The sequence below is a fragment of the Typopeltis vanoorti genome, chromosome 4 (genome assembly GCF_054136105.1).
Source record: "Typopeltis vanoorti isolate ZY-2024b chromosome 4, IOZ_Tvanoo_1.0, whole genome shotgun sequence".
Classification (NCBI taxonomy): Eukaryota; Metazoa; Arthropoda; class Arachnida; order Uropygi; family Thelyphonidae; genus Typopeltis; species Typopeltis vanoorti.
This window is the reverse complement of record NC_143552.1, coordinates 128544993-128563279: the sequence shown is the minus strand read 5'-3', so window position 1 is coordinate 128563279 and position 18287 is coordinate 128544993. Positions and strand designations below refer to the sequence as shown.

At 35.9% G+C, this 18287-nt stretch overlaps 1 protein-coding gene across 1 annotated transcript in view; it reads left to right on the top strand.

Moving 5' to 3' along the window:
• Positions 1–18287, top strand: part of LOC150107669 (uncharacterized) — a 226910-nt gene that overhangs the window by 111242 nt on the left and 97381 nt on the right. Inside the window, exons 6-7 of the mRNA XM_090392164.1 lie at positions 4071–4234; positions 14191–14226. Coding sequence (XP_090248290.1) covers positions 4071–4234; positions 14191–14226 — 200 coding nt within the window. The remainder of the gene's footprint in view (positions 1–4070; positions 4235–14190; positions 14227–18287) is intronic.

Below are 18287 nucleotides of genomic sequence, written 5' to 3'. Positions count from 1 at the left end.
CATGTGTGTGTAGACATAATAAATTACCACCTAGCCTATTCTTATAATTAGGTATGCAGTCTATTTGGTCTTGTTCTAGAATTTTCTCTTTTCCCTCCCTAGACATACTTAAAAGATCCGAATCCAAAGCATATTTTTCCACTCCTTTGCCACATATATAACCATGTTCGAAGACAGTTATCTTTATCACGTTTGCATACCATAGCTGAACTTGCACACACCTTTTTCCCCATTCCTCCCTTGATGATCTAGTTTTCCTGACTCTCTGCATTAGGTCTCATACCAAGAAGTAATTCCTCTAGTCTTCTGATGCCAAATGAAATCAAGTGCAGGCCATCCTTGTTATACAAGTTTTTTCTGCCATCAAACACACCCCACACATCTAAAAACTCACATCTATATCTTCTACATAGCCTGCGCATGAAATCATTTGCTATCATTGCCCTCTTTAACTCAGTACTGTCATATCTGAGTAGTGATCCTACAATTTTTACTCTCATATTTCTTTCTTGCTTCTTCCGACAGACCTTTCATATCTTCTCTCATACTATATTTGTCACTACTTAAAATATTAGTACCTACCAGAACTACCATCTCGTTTACTTTTCTTTTTTAGTTTTGAATTGCGTTTGTCATATATTTAATTTTTGCTACCAGGAAACTAGAAGTGGTAACTCCCTCAGCGAGTGCAATTTTAAAATTGAGTCTCATCATATCATCTCTTTTTTTCGTTGATTTTAACTGACTTACCTTTCTATTAATATTTTTATTACTAAGTTTGGTACTTTCCTGCTTGTTCTTGTTCTCATCCTTTTTCTTATCTTGTCTATGTTTAGTCAAATGTTTTTCCAATTTCCTGGTAGATTTTCTAAATATCAAATTCCTGAATATCAAAAATACATGAATACATTTATTTACATAAAATTTAATTTAAAAGATTATCTCACACACAACTTAATTTTTTTTTTATTCTGAAGATAAATTTTACAAAGTTTGACACAAAAATTCTTCATTAATCCTTTCAAACTTTACAAATTCTGTTTACCATTGCATTTGTATGCACATATAATTCTTCAAAATTGAAACTCTTTGCTCTGATTCAGTGCTTCAGTGCTAGCATCTTTCTTTTTCTCTCTTTCTTTGAATAAAAAAAATATAATAATAAATCTATAAATAAACTTCAGGAAAAAAAGCGCAAAGAACTCTGTTGACTGTACAGTCTAGACAACACTTTCATTTATGAACTGTTTCTGTCTCTGTCTCCGTCTCCAGACTGCTGTTTCCTTCTTTTCTCCAGTGTATATACTACACCATGTCTTAAAATGTGCAAACTTCGTGAGCAACAGTATCACTATTAAAAGAAATTGTAACTTTTTCTCTTAAAATAATTATAATGTGCCTTCTCTTATTCAACTTTTATTGCTGACACATATCAGTATGGGTTCCAACAGCAGTGCAGTTATTAAAGGAAAATAATTGTCTAAAACTTATAGTTTATTAAAAAAAAAATATATATATATGTATACGTATACTAGGGACATCCAGAAAGTCAGTTCCGATGGGCTGTCAGAGAAACAAAAAGATACTTACAAAAAAGACTTTATTGGAAATTAAAGTAGACATCTTTTACTACTTTCCTAAATAATTTCCACCATTGTTCAGGCACTTATCATAACGGGGCACCAAGAGTTGTATACCTTCATCGTAGCAGGTTGCTGCCTGTGACGCAAACCACGTATTGATCGCTTCTTTGACCTCGTTGTCATCTTGAAACCTCCGGCCACCAAGGAAAGATTTCAGATGTTTGAACTGGTGAAAGTTGCTTGGCGCGAGGTCAGGACTATATGGGAGATGATGGAATTGTTCCTAGCCGGAGGTGGCGAGAAGTTGTTGAATCCATTGAAGCAATTAAATCACTCATTGCATGTTCTCCGTAAACCTCAATGATTTGCTGATGAATTTCAGCTGCTTTAATATTCCTCGCATTCAAGAAATAGATAACTGACCTAATTTCACATGCGGCGGGCAATTCGATTTTCTTAGATATTATAAACACACACCAAGAAGTGTATGCACTGTGAGAATGTCTGAAAATGGCACCAAGCCTTGCTATCGAATCAACAAACTAAGCATGTGTACCATTGCGACAGTGAAAATATTTAAAAACGGAACTTACTTTCTGGTCGTCCCTCACACACACACACACACACACACACACATACATATATATATATATATTATGAGATACCTTCTTTTAGGTTTATATCTTCTGGTAGTCATTCACTACTGAAAGAAATTGTTTCAGCTGTTAATTTAAGGAATAAAATACCAAAACTATAAATTATACTCTCCCTTCAAAAAACCTCCATATATATTCTATTTGAATATCAACACAGTTGTTAAAACAAGTTGCACTGTATCACAGACATCTGTGCAGACAACTGAGTTACTGCTGGCTAAACTTTTGAAGTTCTATTTCAATGAGTAGGACAGACAATGTGTAAAATAAAATTTTAGGTAAGAAAAATAGTTTTATTATATGTGTAGATAGTTTGGGTGTTCGACGATGAGTTTTTGACTCCATGGAAGTGCCTGTACAATAATAATAATAATCATTTCCTGTGTGAAGTGAGAAAGATTGTATAGGTGGTTCTATATAAAATATTTTTTATTAGTGTATATATTTCTAATATATTTATATACTAGTAGATACCTTAATGTGAGGTTGCTGAATGAATATATAGTCAATATCATTTATATCCATTTAGCAACATAATCTTTAAAGGTATAAAACAAAAAAAATTACATGATAACCACAGTAATAGACGTGAATGAAAGTACAGTAAACTCTCGATTTAACGGACTAATAGGGGCTAAGGGATGTCCATTAAATCGAAAGTCCGTTAAATCACAAATTTTTTTAAATAAAAATATCTGTAACATTATACTGCAATTTTATCAATATTAGCAGTGTAATAACCAACAAATTGTTTTACAGAGACTTTTAGATAAGTTAATGTGTAGTTAATGTTCAGTGTTGAGGCACTTGATAGTTTTTTCAAAGCAGGATTACCTAAACCAAGTTTTTTTTGAACTTTTGAATTCTGCTGTTTTTTTATAATTAATTCCCTAAAATTACGAAAATGTGTGTGTAATAAAACTGCCGCAGAAAGCCATGCGCGACAAAAGAACCAATTACATTGATTGGTGTGATCACATCCTAATCATTCACCGAACATGTTTTATGAGCGGTGACTCATTTATGTCAGCTAAATTAATTACTAGTGTTTTTCCAACATATAATGGCCTATTCACCAAAATTTGTTAAAAATAACAGGAAATTAATAACAAAAAATAACCTGTTAATTTAATTATAAGCAAATCTTGGTTAAAAGCATTTTAAAATTAACAGGGTATTAATTTTCACATGTGACATACAGACTGGAAATTTTGTCCTTTAAATCGAGGGTTCACTGTACAGATATTTTGTACTGAAAATAACAGTACATCAGTATAGTTTCAGTACAAATTATCTGTACTACTTTCAAGTTTATCGCTGTTGTTATAATGTAATTTTGTTGTTTATTTAGCAACCTAAATGAACATACATAATGATCATATGTCATGTGATGGCTACACAAGTTACTAATTTTATAAACTATGCACTTGGAATATCTGATGGACAAATTTGGTTACTATTACATCCTTATGATTTGTGATCATATTGGAAGGATGAGAATGTAAAATATATGTTAATTTTTTGTCTTTCACTGGTGGCGCAGGAGACAGTAGTTGATAACACTATAGTGATCAATAGGATACTAGCTATTCAATATCTGGCTTGTATTACAAACCTCTGTCTAGTCACATGCCAGTGAAACACTTAGTAGCATCATTGAGCAGTCAGTCAGCACATGAGTGTTTTGTAATATATATACATGATATTGTGTGGCTAGATATCACGTCAATTAATGAATTTTCTGTATTTTGTTTACATATATGCATAAATCATATTCTGAAATGTACTGTTTGCTATGTCTTTATTTAACACATTGTATCTTTATTTACAGAAGACAAAACAGAAGATTTATCACAAACATTTTCAGATATATCTCTAAAAATTGGTGAACATTCAGGTTACATCAGAAATTCAGACCTCACTGATTTTTGCTTAAAACCACCCCCAGGATTAACTGAAGAAGAGCTTCGCAAATTTCAAGAGGAACAAGATGCAGTATGCTCATACTAATTTATATAAATATAATGGTTGATGTTTAGTTGCTGAAAATTCTTCCAGTGTCTAGTTAAAGATATATCTAGTATAATATCAGAATCTAGTTTTAGAAACAGATGTGGCTAGGCGAATAATGGCAAATCATTTATGCATGCAAGGGCATTTGGATGTCAAGATGCATTTGTTAATTGTTAGACATTCTTTACTTCCATTATCTTATGCAAAAATCTAAAATTAGTACTTCAAAAAAAAGAAAAGAAAACGTAGGTTTATTATCACTGAAGCCATTTTTTATCAATTTTTGTAGAATACTTTCATATCATTTATATTGATAGCCACCAGTTTTCTACATAATCTTTATTTGGATTTGTTCATTAGTGTGTATGCAATATTTCACTCTTGTGTATAATCAAACTATATTATAAAAGGCATGTTACACTGAACTTGCTCACTATGACAAACCATCAAAACAATCTAAATGAAATTTTAGGGGTATCAGAAACAAAGTAGAGTTTGTTGCCTTGGTCAGTATGTTGGGACCTCAGATTATAGGCATTAGTGAGACCTGGCTATCAGAATCAGTTATATTAACAGGTATCTAGTTTAAAGTGTGCAGTATTTTTAGGAAGAATAAACAGGATAGGAGAGAAGCAGGGTGTGCTGCTAATGATATCAGATGACTTGAATCCATAGTGTTGAGAATTATGATTCTAGTACTAGTAACAGTATTTCATGTGGCAGTGAATTTGAAGCCATCTGGTGTGAGATGGAATCTAACAAGATCAATTACATAGTGGAGTATTGTTACAGACCTGGTGGATCTGTTTTCTAGTGAAGAAGAAATGCACCACTAAATAGAGACAATGGGTTCGAAAAGAGTAATAACGGGATACTTTAATTATCCAAATATTGACTGGGTAGCAGTAAATCTCATGAGAAGAATGAAACTGAATTTATTGAGCTGTTGCAGGATGACTTCCTCAAGCAGCATATGACAGAAAATTTGACTATAGTGTCAGAGGGTGTTTAAATTAAAGATGTAACTGTTCTGCTTCGGTTGACAAGTGGCTAAGTTTATGAATGTTCATTCAGAAAAGGTTACTACATGTTGAACTACAAAGCAGGAAATTATGACCAACTGAGGAGCATACTTAGTTCAGTGCAGTGGTATCGGTTGCTGGATGATGGAATATCGACAGTGATGGGAAGCATTTAAAAATAAAATACTTAAACAATGCAATATCAGAATGTGTCTGAGAGTTCGAAGAATAAATAGGGTAGGAGTTGAGTTGATGTGTAATCGTATCAAACAAGTGATTTGTAAGAAATGGATGATGTGGAAGGAATACCGTCTGCATAAGGATGATGTCTATTATGAAAATTATAAGCAGCAGGCCAGAAGAGTCACAACTGTTGTATGGAAAACTAAGTCTGAGTATGAAAAGAAACTGGCTCTACAAGCTAAAGATAACTGCAAATAATCCTATCAATATGCTGCAAGTAGAAGAAAGAATGAATATGAAAGAATAACTCTTCTGAATGCAGATGGTGTGAAGGTGACAGATGCAGAAGAGGTTGTTCAACTAATGAGTGTCCATTTTGCTAAAAGCTATCAGCCTGGTGTATACAACATTGAGTTCATTGCTACCACGTCATCACTGGATGAAGAAACCTAGGTGTATGAGGAGGAGGTATTAGACCTGTTGCACAAAAGAATGTTCAGCTGAACTGCCTATTCCTCTAACCAGGCTACATAATTTGAATCTCAGAACAATGAAGATTCTGCAGAAGTGGAAAGAATCTATGGTAATCCCATTGCACAAGGGTGGTGCAAAGACTGATGTATCCAACTATCGACTAATCAGCATATCAGGAGTGGTGGTGAAGATTTTGGAAAAGTAGGTTAGGGCTCGCATTCAGAAATGGGTTGACAGAGAATCTCTACTTTGTAATGAACAGCATGGGTTTACTAAAGGAAGGTCATGTTTTAGCAAATTGCTCACATTCTATAATAATGTTACTATTGAACTAGACAAGTGGAATGGATACACCCTAATACTTTTGGATTTTGTTAAGGCTTTTGACAGAATACAGCATAGAAAACTGTTGCATAAATTGGATAAATATGTTGGATTATAAAGTAGTAGCATGGATGACAGTATGGCTGACTGATAGATATCAAAAAGTGATATACGGGGGATGCGAGTCTGCAAGTGCAACAGTAGGCGGCCTCCTAGGGGCGATTCCTGGACACCTTCTGGTGACTGACTGGCCTGCTACGCTATTCCTCCCTTCCAGGGTTAGCAGCCCTGGTAGGGTTAAGTTTCCTCACTTGCAATAACTCATCAGATGAAAACTCCGACTCTTATAGGCCGGAGCCAGGAAACTCATCAAGTGTGATTCCAGATATCTGTTTCTTGTTTGGAGGTGATCCTGCCACCCATCCCAGCGCCATCCTCAGGAAGAAAGTTAAAAGAAAGCTCTGCGAGGACTGTCATCAACCCCTTTCTTCAAGTTCTCATCATGCTTGTTCCGGCAACCAAGGAGTTCCAAATCTCAGACACTTGGTGTGTCAGGTCTGCGATCATGCATTCTCCACCGCAGTTGGCCTTGGTGTGCATGGCACCTCAAAACATCCAGCAGAAGCCAGCGCTGCAATAAGAACTGAGCTCGTCAAAGCATGTTGGACTGCCAAAGAAGAAAAAATCCTTGCCGCTCATGAGATCCAGTTGACGGCTCGAGGAATAAAGAACATCAATGAGGCTTTATTTAGGGTATTCCCATTAAGATCTTTGGATGCCATCAAGTGTCATAGATGAAAAGCTAGTTACAAAGCCTTAGTTCAAGAATTGGCAGCCTGTCTGCCACAGGTAGGGAGTACAGTCTTTTCTGCTCCACCTCCACAATCTCTGATGATGACCACCTACGATATTGAAGTCCATTCCTGCCCTTCAAATCTACCAGCCTGTCTCCATCCAGGAGATCAAAGCAGCTCTTCCATCCAATTTCTCTGCCTCTGGACCTGATGGCTTTCCTGCGGCTAGGCTTTGGAAGGTGCCGTTGAAGATTCTTCAAGACTTATTGGACATTCTCCTTACCATACCTACGTGCTTCAAGAACTATCTTCATTCTGAAGAAAGAAACTTCAATCCATGCATCAGACTTTAGACCTATTACCATCTCCCCTGTGATACTTAGACTCTATCATAAAATCTTAGTTAAACAACTTCAGCAACATATACAGCATGATTATAGATAGAGAGCTTTTGTCCCTTTGGATGGCTGTGCCGAGAATATATATCTTCTTTCTTCTCTTCTCTCTGATTCCCAACGCTGCCTTAAGCCTCTATATATGGCATCGCTGGACCTCCAAAAGGCCTTTGATAGAGTCTCCCTTCCTGCTCTCCTTCGAGTGCTGTCTATTGCTGGATGTCCAGAACCCTTTCTTTCCTATGTTATGGAGCTATACTTGGGTAGCTCCATCACTATCACAACAAGGTCCCGTGCAACTGCTATTCCCACGGTGCAGGGTGTTCGCCAGGGTGATCCTCTATCTCCGCTTTTCTTTAACTGCATCATAGATGAGTTTCTTCACTCCCTTCTTAGCCATATAGGCTACTCTCAGCCGCTTCTTCCTTTAATGCTATGGCCTTTGTGGACGATCTTATTCTCGTAGCCTCTATTAAGATGGGCTTGCAGGAACTCCTTGACCAGGCCTTTCTATTAATGTAGAGAAGCCTGCTCTTTAGCTCTTGTCCCTGCTGGTGTGACAAGAAGCTTAAGGTCGAGACTATAGAGTTTTTCCCTGCATGGGAGGCTGTTGTATGCTTTGACCATCCTGGAAGAGTGGAGGTACCTCGTATCATGTTCACTCCAACGGGAAGGTCTTCTGTGCCTTCTATCCTAGAAGCTGGGATCGCTTTTTTGAGGAGAGCTCCTCTCAAGCCCCAGCAAAGACTGTTTTCCTTTCCCACTATCTCCTACCTCGCTTTTACCACAAGTCGGTGCTTGGTAGGACATATATCTCGGTACTGTCCCGAATGGACAGGGCTATCTGTTCAGCCATGAGATCATGGCTCCAACTGCTACCTGACATCCCTACTGCATATTTCCAATCGAGGGTGAAGGATGGCAGGCTCAGAGTTCCATCACTTAGATGGCTGATCCCATGCCTGCAGCTGTCCAGAATTGCAAAGTTAGAACTATCTTCTTCCCCTATCTACAGAGAGGCTGTCTATAGTCCATTAATACAAGAAGACTTTAGGTGGGCTAAAGGCTGGTCCCATTATCAAGTTACCTTAATTGAGTCAGCACCTGCAGAACACAAGAGATGGGCATCTCTGCTGCACTGTTCTGTAGATGTTGCTCCTTTAAAAGAGTCATATCTGGTGCCTTCCCATCATGATGGCACCGGATTCCTCCCTGGGTTCGAGTATATTGGCCTTATCAGGACGAGGAATAATGCCCTGCCCATTCGAGCCTGCACAGCTCGATGGGGTAGTGACGACTCAAACTGTAGCGCTGGCTGCCACTACAGCGAGACATTATCTCATATAGCCCAGTGTTGCTTCTGCACTCATGGGGTCCGCATGTGGAGGCATGACGCCGTGGTCTCCATTCTGAACAACTGCTTTAAGAACAAAGGTTGGGAGACTGCGGTGGAGCCACATTATAGGACCTCTGCGGGTTTGTGTAAGCCAAACAGTGATTAAAAGAGATGGTGATGTTTGGGTAGTTGATGCCCAGATGGTGGGAACAGGGCACCCACTTGCCTATAGCCATAATAATATGGTAAGCTATTATAAGAATAACCAAGATCTAGTTAGTAAGATACGGGAGGAGCATGGGGAAACTCCGAGGTTTATTTGCGCAACCATCTCTTTACATGGCATATGGAGCGCAGATAGCTATAAGGACTTAAAACAGCTTGGGCTTGTTTGTTATGTTCCATCGAGTTGTTTTCGACTCCTGGTGATTCTATGAACATACATTCTCCATTCAGATCTGTCCCTGGCCATGTCTTTCAGAATTTCAAGTGTATTCCAGTTGCTTCTTTAACTCCATCCACCTATCTAATTCTTGGTCTTCCTCTTCTCCTGCTACCATCAACTTTAGAAAGCATCATCATCATCTTCTCCAGGCTGTCATTTGCTCGCATAATATGTCCGAAGTATGACAATTTTTGCTTGATGATCATAGCTTCGAGGGAGCAATCTGGCTTTATTCTGTCTATCATTGATTTATTGGTTTGCTTTGCAGTCCATTGGTATTCTTTGTAAGCGTCTCCAAACCCATAATTCAAATGCATCTATCTTCCTTCTTTCACTCTTTCTCAGGGTCCAATTTTCACATCCATACAGTACCACAGGGAATACCATTTCTTTCACGATTCTGATTTTTGTTGCGAGGCTAATATCTTTATCTTTAAAGATCTTGCTTAAATTTGTCATTGCTTTCTTTCTGAGTAATGATCTTCTAACTTCTTCAGTAGAATAACCATCTTTATCAATTCAGGATCCTAGGAGCACAAAATTTTTAACTGCTTCCATTTTCTCCCCATCTACTTCAAAATCATTAAGTTCACATGTTGCCATACTTTTGTTTTTTTGAGGTTAAGTTTAAGACCATATTTAGCACTTTCTTCTTTAACTTTCATAATAAGTTCTTCCAAATCTTCTTTGCATTCTTTTAGCAAGGTGGTATCATCAGCATACCTCAAATTATTATTTCTTCCACAATTTTAATTCTAACTGAAGACTTCTCCAGCACTGCCATTCTTAAAATGTATTCGCTGTACAAGTTAAACAGGTACAGAGATAAAATACATCCTTGTTGCATCCCTTTTCCTATAGTGAAATACTTAGTTTCTTCAAGATCTGTTTGGACAGTAGCTTCTTTTTCATAATAAAGATTCCTCAGAAGGATAATGAAATGCTCTGGTACTCCCATTGTTACTTAGCACAGTCCACAGTTGCACATGATCAACAGAGTCAAAAGCCTTTCTATAGTCATCAAGGAAACAAAGGTAGACATTATTAATTATATGAAGAGCCAAAGGCTTCAATTCAGTGACATGAACTTATTTAAGTTAAGGGATATTACATTCCATATTGTTTCTTAGCCGAATAAAAAAACTCAGAGTTTCATGCCGAATATAGAAACTATATAAAGTTTGGCGATTCCAAGCATAAGCAAAATACCTGGATAGTGCAACACCTGAACCCATTTGGCAGTGCAAACTGAGGCAACTCATAGTAAGGGTGGAGCAAGCTTCCAATCACTATTCTTGGTATTTACCCATAATGTGAACTTCTCCTAGGAGATGTATTACTGTTCTACATTATGAGAGGAGGTCACTACCCAGACCGGTTTCAACCTTTATTGAGGTCTCATCAATGATAGAAAATGATTTCATGCGCAGGCTATGGAGAAGATATGGATGCGAGTTTTTAGATGTGTGGGGTATCTTTGATGGCAGAAAAAACTTGTATAACAAGGATGGCCTGCACTTGATTTCATTTGGCATCAGAAGCCTAGAGGTATTACTTCTTGGTATGAGACCTAATGCAGAGAGTCAGGAAAACTAGATCATCAAGGGAGGAATGGGGAAAAAGGTGTGTGCAAGTTCAGCTATGGTATGCAAACGTGATAAAGATATAACTGTCTTCGAACATGGTTATATATGTGGCAAAGGAGTGGAAAAATATGCTTTGGATTTGGATCTTTTAAGTATGTCTAGGAAGGGAAAAGAGAAAATTCTAGAACAAGACCAAATAGACTGCATACCTAATTATAAGAATAGGCTAGGTGGTAATTTATTATGTCTACACACACATGCCAGGAGCATTAGAAACAAAGGGGTTGAGTTCGCTGCTTTATTGAATACGATGTGGCCTCTCAGATTGCTGGCATTAGTGAAACCCTATCAGAATCAGATATGGTAAGTGGGATTGAGTGTAATGGGTATACTATTTTTAGGAATGACAGAAGAGATAGGAGTAGAAGTGCTACTAATGATATCAGATGACTAAAGTCCAGCTAGGGTAGAAACACATGAAAACCATAATGCAACTGTGTCCCATGTAATGTTGAGTTTGAGTCTATTTGGTGTGAAGTGGAAGTTAACAGAATGAAATATATGGTGGGGCATTGCTACAGACCTGGCGGCTCGGTTGCAGTTGACAAAGAAATGCATCATCAGTTTAGTCTTTATAACATATGATCATTATGGGCGACTTTAATTTTACGAACATTGATTGGGTAGAAGAGAAATCTCGTGATAAGAAAGAAGAGAAATTTATTGAATTGTTGCGAGACAACTTTCTCGAGCAGCATGTGAAAGAAGGAACTCGAGGTCAAAGAATGTTGGATTTGCTCATATCGTCATAAGGGATCTCTGTCAAGAATATGGCTATTTTATCACTAACTGGTGACAGCGATCATGATGTGCTTTCTTGGGAAGTATCTAATTGTATTGATGCTCCGATTAAAACAGGTTTCATGCTGAACTACAAAGCTGAAAATTATGATCAACTTAGGAGAATACTATCTTTAGTCCCATGGTATCAGTTACGGAATGGGAAAAATGTCAGCAATGCATGAGAATCTTTTGAAAAAGTGCATAAATGAGGCTGTATCTGAATGTATCCCTAGTGTTCGAAGAATAAATAGGTTGGGAGTGAAATGGATGTGCAACCTTATTAATCAAGAGCTCCACAGGAAGAAGATGATGTGGAAAGAATATCGTGAGATAAGAGTTAGAGGAATAAGAATTGAAGTTATGAAATATAAAACTCAGGACAGAAAAGTAACAGATATTGTTAGGAATGCTAAACCTGAATATGAAAAGAAATTAACTTCATAAGCTAAAGGCAATCCAGAAGAATTTTATCATTATGCCGCAAGCAAAATAAAGAATGAATGTGGAAGAATAACTTTATTGAATGCAGATGGTACTCAAGTATCAGAAACTAATGAGATCATTCAATTAATGAGTGCTTACTTTGCTAAGATATATCAACTAGGTGTATGTAACATGGTGCTTAGTGCTACTGTTACATTCGATAAAGAGTTAGAGGTTCATGAAAATGAGGTTGAAGAGCTGTTGTATATCCTGGACAAAAATTTGTATATAGGGACAGATGGAATATCAGCCCGTTTGCTATATTGTAGCAAACAGGCTGATATTCCATCTGATATTGAGTATCTCTGGTATGTGACGATTTTAGAGAAGTTGGTAAGAACTCGCATACAGAAATGGGTAGATAATCATGCTATACTCTACAAGGAACAGCATGAAAGGAAGGTCATGTTTTAGCAATTTTCTCATATTTTATAACAGTGTTATGGAACAATGGAATGGATACACTATGATAATGTTGTGCTAAAGAGAATTATGACTAAGTCAAATGTCAGAGCACAGGGTGCTTGAAGAGGAAGATGCTTTTCATTAAAATTTCCACATTGTAAAGTTTTTTATTTTTTCATAACACTGTGTATCAAAATTATTTGCCTGCTGCCAATTCTGGCAGTAAGCAAATCACTGAATAACTCTGATTACTGAATATCTGGGAATATTTATTTATTGAACTGGATAAGGGTAATGGGTTTACAGTGATACTGCTGGACCTGGCTAAGGCCTTTGACAGGATACCACATGGAAGTCTAATCTGTAAACTGCAACATATGGGAATGGATATAAGGTTGGTGAGATGGATAGGAGGATGGTTGATGGAGAGATACCAGAGAGTAGTTTACTCAGAAGTAGAGTCCAAAAGATGGCCTGTGACTAGTGGTGTGCTGCAGGATTCTGTTCTTGGACCACTGCTGTTTAATTTGTTCATTAACGATATAGGGAAGGATCCGAGCGGAACGGTTCATTTGTTCACTGATGATGATGCAAAGTTGAGTAGGGCAATAGTGAAGGCAGAAGATGTCAAAATTTTGCAGGATAATTTGGATAGATTGGAGGTATGGGCTAAGGAGAATGGATGTCAATTTAATGTGGCAAAATGTAAGGTTATGCATTTTGGGTGAAAAGATTAGCAGCAGTATATCACATTGGTGGAACTATACTCCAGGAGATTGATGAGGCCAGGGACTTGGGAGTGTTGGTGGATAGGGAGTTTAAGTTTAGGGGGCACATCGCAAAAGTGGCTAAATTAGCTCATCAAATCACTTGGATACTGAAGAATACTTTGATGAGCAGAGATAAGCAAGTTATTGTTCCTCTGTATCGAGCCTTGATAAGACTCCCATCTTGACTACTGTGCCCAGATTTGGTCACCTAGGTTTCTTTTTGATGGGGAGGAGGTTGAGAGAATCCATAGGTGAGTGACCAAGATGATAGCAGGTCTATGGAATAAACCTTATGAAAACAGGTTGAAGATTTGTGGGTTGCAGAAATTGGTTGATAGGCAGAAAAGGGGAGATATGATTGAGACATTCAAATTGCTGAAGGGTTTCTATAAGATTAATTCAGAGGATATTTTTGAGAACAGGACTGGTTGTAGGAGGACTAGGGGACATCCATGGAAGCTGGGCAAGATTGTGGTTAGTAAGGGTGCTAGAGCTGGATTTTTTACTTTTAGAGTGGTGAATGAGTGGAATAAGCTGCCAGAGTCTGTTGTGGGTGATATGACAGTGAATGAGTTCAAGGCAAAGTATGATAGATACTGTGTGAATGTCGAATAGTTGTGATGGACATGATGTTTAGGGCCTCCCTCGATGAGTCTAAGGACTCCTTGGAGTCACCCATAATAATAATAATTATCATTTATTATTACACATTAGAAACATGCATTTGTTATCTATACGCTGGATCAAAGTCAGTCTGACTTTTTTTGTTTATTATACAAATACTATTTTTATTGTTAAAAAAATCCTGTCAAAAAAAAATGCTGCTTATATGAAATTAATAATTTTGTTTTTAACAAAAATGCTACTGTTCTGTTTAGGAATTAGCAAGTCTGTTGCAGGAACAAGAGTCTAAAGTAAGTTTAATATCTTAATATTACAAAAATCTGATTATTATATTTAATGTAAATCTCTTGATTTCATAGGTTTTAGAAATTGAAAGCTTAGTTATTGATGTAGTTTGAATTAGTACAATCTTACGAAAATGCACATCATTCTGATATTTCAGCAATTCATACTTATTTGAACAGTTATCCAGTTGAAAATGCTTAAAAAAATAAAAAGAAAAGAAAGATATTAAGTAAAAATATATGCAAAATGAAGGTCTTCAATTTCTTTTAATTATCATTATTAGCATACCACTGGAAGACTTAAATCCATCTAGGAGTGATGACAATAGCATAAACTCAAAAATTACTCACATTCATGCAGGGTGTTTTGAATCAATGTATGTCCAGAGCAGTCTGTAGAGAGAGAGAGAGAGAGAGAACCATTAGATGAAATCCTCTTAAACTTGGTTGATACCTAACGATCATGTAGAGGAGATTTTGTAAAGAAGTTAGTTCAAAACTGACCATGGTTCTGTGAGCAGGAGAAAATTACATTAATGTGAATCAGATGGTATGTGATTGTGAAATGATTCTGAGTCAATGACAAATAAAGTTATTCAATGATGTTTATTTTGCTCATTTCATAAAATAATGTGATACAAAAAAAACATCATATAGAGTTGACATGCTACATGGAGCTGTAAAGAAGATTCAGATGATCCATTTAGGTGATACTCAATGTATTATTCTTTGTGCAGGACCAATAGCTAATACCACCATATAGCATTGTCTGCAGTGAAACACAACTGATCTGTTGAAAGGTTTCGCACATTATATGGAATTCTGTTTTTCAAACTTGCCAGGTGAAGAACTTTGCCTTGATATGCCTTGCTTTTGAGGTAACCCCGAAGCTAAAAGTCAGTGGTCTGGTGAACGCAGTGGCCATTTTATAGAACATGAGGAACTGGTTACTCTATCATCCATGAAATGTTGACGTAATAATAGTTGAACTTCCCATCCTATGTGGAGAGGTGCTCCATCCTTCATCAACACAGTTGTGTTTAGCTACACTCTTTGTTGCAGTTGCAGGATGACAAAACTGCTCAGCACATCCTGATAATGTGCAGCTGTGACTATGCAGGTCATGTGTTCGGTTTGATGGATTTGTTCGAAGAAAAAACAACCCGATAATGAACTTAGCTATAAATCCTGTCTATACTGTGACCTTTAGAGAATGTAAGTAGGGATGCGGTGAAGCAGGATTTAGCAAACGAAACCGAATATTCAGTTTGAAATTTGGCTGAAGCATGCTGAATTAAAATTTTTAAGCAAATGTTTTCAAATAGTAATAACGCTCACTAAAAATTGATAAAAATTTTTAATGAGTATTTTTTTTTTGTTCAAAGCATTTATTTATAAAATTCAATTTGCAATGTTTAAAATTTAATTAATTATGCTTTGGCCAAATTGCAAAATGAAGAAAGATTAAAAAACATGGTTAATAATATTTCACCTCACCATGTGTTCAAATGAAAATAAATAAATATATATATATATATAAACTTTGAAAGGTTTGAAAGCTGACTGGATAGCTTATGAGAATGTAATCTTCAGCATCAGAGTTACCTTAGCTTGCACTACTAAAAAGACATGCGAGCTGTTGAGGTATCCATATATTTGCTTTATATTAGTTCTTTTGTTTAAGGTTTCACTGGCCTGACAGCTGTTTCAAACAGTTAGTTTTCATCAGAGATCAGGCAGATTGAAAATAACAAGAATTCTCATTCGATACCAAAAAATTATATTTTTCATAAGTGAACAGCAGTCGGTTCTTAAGAGTAATTATCAAAGAGCCTAAACATCATTTCAGATTTATAAAATAAACAGATCAATTTATTTCATGCACTACTTGAGAAACTTGGAAAGGTTTTTAAGTAGTGCAAGCAATGACAACTCAGATGCAGATGATTGCATTCTCATAAGCTCTCTCTCTCTCTTTATTCGAAACTCCAAGTTTATGTATGCAGTAGACCCTCAATTTAACGGACTAATTGGTGGGAAGGGGTGTCCGTTATTGCCGAAAGTTTGTTAAATTGAATGTATTTTAAAAACATATACAGGTAACCCTCGTATAACGCGGTCTGCAAATTGTTACTAACTCTTGTTCAATCTGGTATTTATACAGTGCAGCTTTGATATAACACTGTCTACAAATTGTAGTAACCCTTTATCTTTTCATATATTTTTCACCGCCCACGCGACTTAAAAATCAAATTTTATCTTCGGTAAATTTGCGTCTGTCCATATCGTGCATGTAGTTATAAGTAGCGAATTTATATTAGGGGAAATACCCTTTAGCACACATGTACGTCAATTGTTTACCATAAAAAGTGTTTATTTTGAAAATTGTTTTCATTTTCTGCCAGGAGAGCGCATTAAAAACTATAAGTGTGTTAATCTCAGCTGAGCACTTTATTTTCTGGTGAGTTACATACAATATGCCATGCTTTTTTTATGTAAAAAAATTATTTTTATAGTAATGGCCACTTAGAGGGCTTTTGCGATATGGTCGAAAACAAACTTAATGAATGAATTGATGGGGAAATAGATATAAATGAGGAGGAACTGGTACAGTTAATAGATGATGGCGAATCAAATGGCAGGGAAAGTCTGCTGAAAATTCAGATTGTGATGAATCCTTTAAAGAATTCAGTTTACAGAAATTAGTAGAAGGATTAGACTTGGCAAGAAAAGTAGGAAGTTATTTTATGGATAATGATCCCTCAATGGAGTGCTCCGGAAAATTCACGAGACAATTGGATATTTGTTTAGCTCCATATTATGAACTTCATAAAAAATTGCAGCATAGTGGTAAGCAAGGTCTTATTACTGACTTCTTGATAACTAAACCAGCTGAAGTATGCAACGAGAATTATACAAATGATGTCCAAGAGATGACGTCGTCTGGACACTTGTAAAGAAAGAGCATTACAAAATGTTAGTTTTGAAGACAGTGATGACGATTAAAATATGCAGCTTATTTTATTTTGCCTAATTTATGCATTATATGCAATGAAGTTTACGTAGAATATGTAATTTTTATAAGTTTATACTATGTATTTGTTTCATAGCTCATATGTTTTCTTAATTTAAATGAATTACCCGAATTAAATAAAAATATATTTTTGTTGGATATGTCATTGTTGTTTATATAATTTTTAAAAAAAATTATATCGGAACATAACCCTACTTTTTCTATGTGATCTGAGTCTTGCATAACGCGATTTATATAACACAATTTCTATGGAACCTAACATCCGTATTATACGAGGGTTAGCTGTATTAATAATGAACTTAACAATGTGCAGGATGTATGAAATGTTATTATAATGTATAAGTATGAATAAAGTATTATTATAATCTACATTGCATATTTATACACATCACTAAAACATCTTTTAAAAGTAAATTTATGACAGGAACCAAACTTTATTTTAATTAAACACATCAAAAACTACAATATAACTAAATATGAATACAAAATATGAATACAATATAACTAATGGATGTTTCACCATTTTTTTATTTTTTTCCCCCTTAAAGTTCACACAAAGTTGCTTTCGATGCGAACATTATGTTTTTATTTTTTATTTAAATCCATTTTTAAAGGGGGGAATGCTTTAAAATTCTTAAATTCCATTGAATAAAAAAAGCATACAAAAATGTTAAAAGATACATAATATTCAATATTAAGTAAGGAAATTTTCCTGCATTTCTTACTTTCCCTTGTTCCATATGTTGCTATAAAATATAGATGAATCTGTAATAATATCTATTATAACATCTATCTAAGACAAATATAAGCATCTTCACTCTATAGTTTAATATTTTATCATGCATCCATCTGGAGATCACTTATGATGAATTTAACATACTGACATTCTAAGTTACAGCATTGTGAATGAGCTATTGTCTTCTCTTCCACATGTATTTTTTTGACTCCGTAAATTTGAAGCCTGGTGTTTTAGGCTGGTGAAACTTACTCAATGCATTAATAAAAGGTGAATATACAATTGTGGATTAGAGTT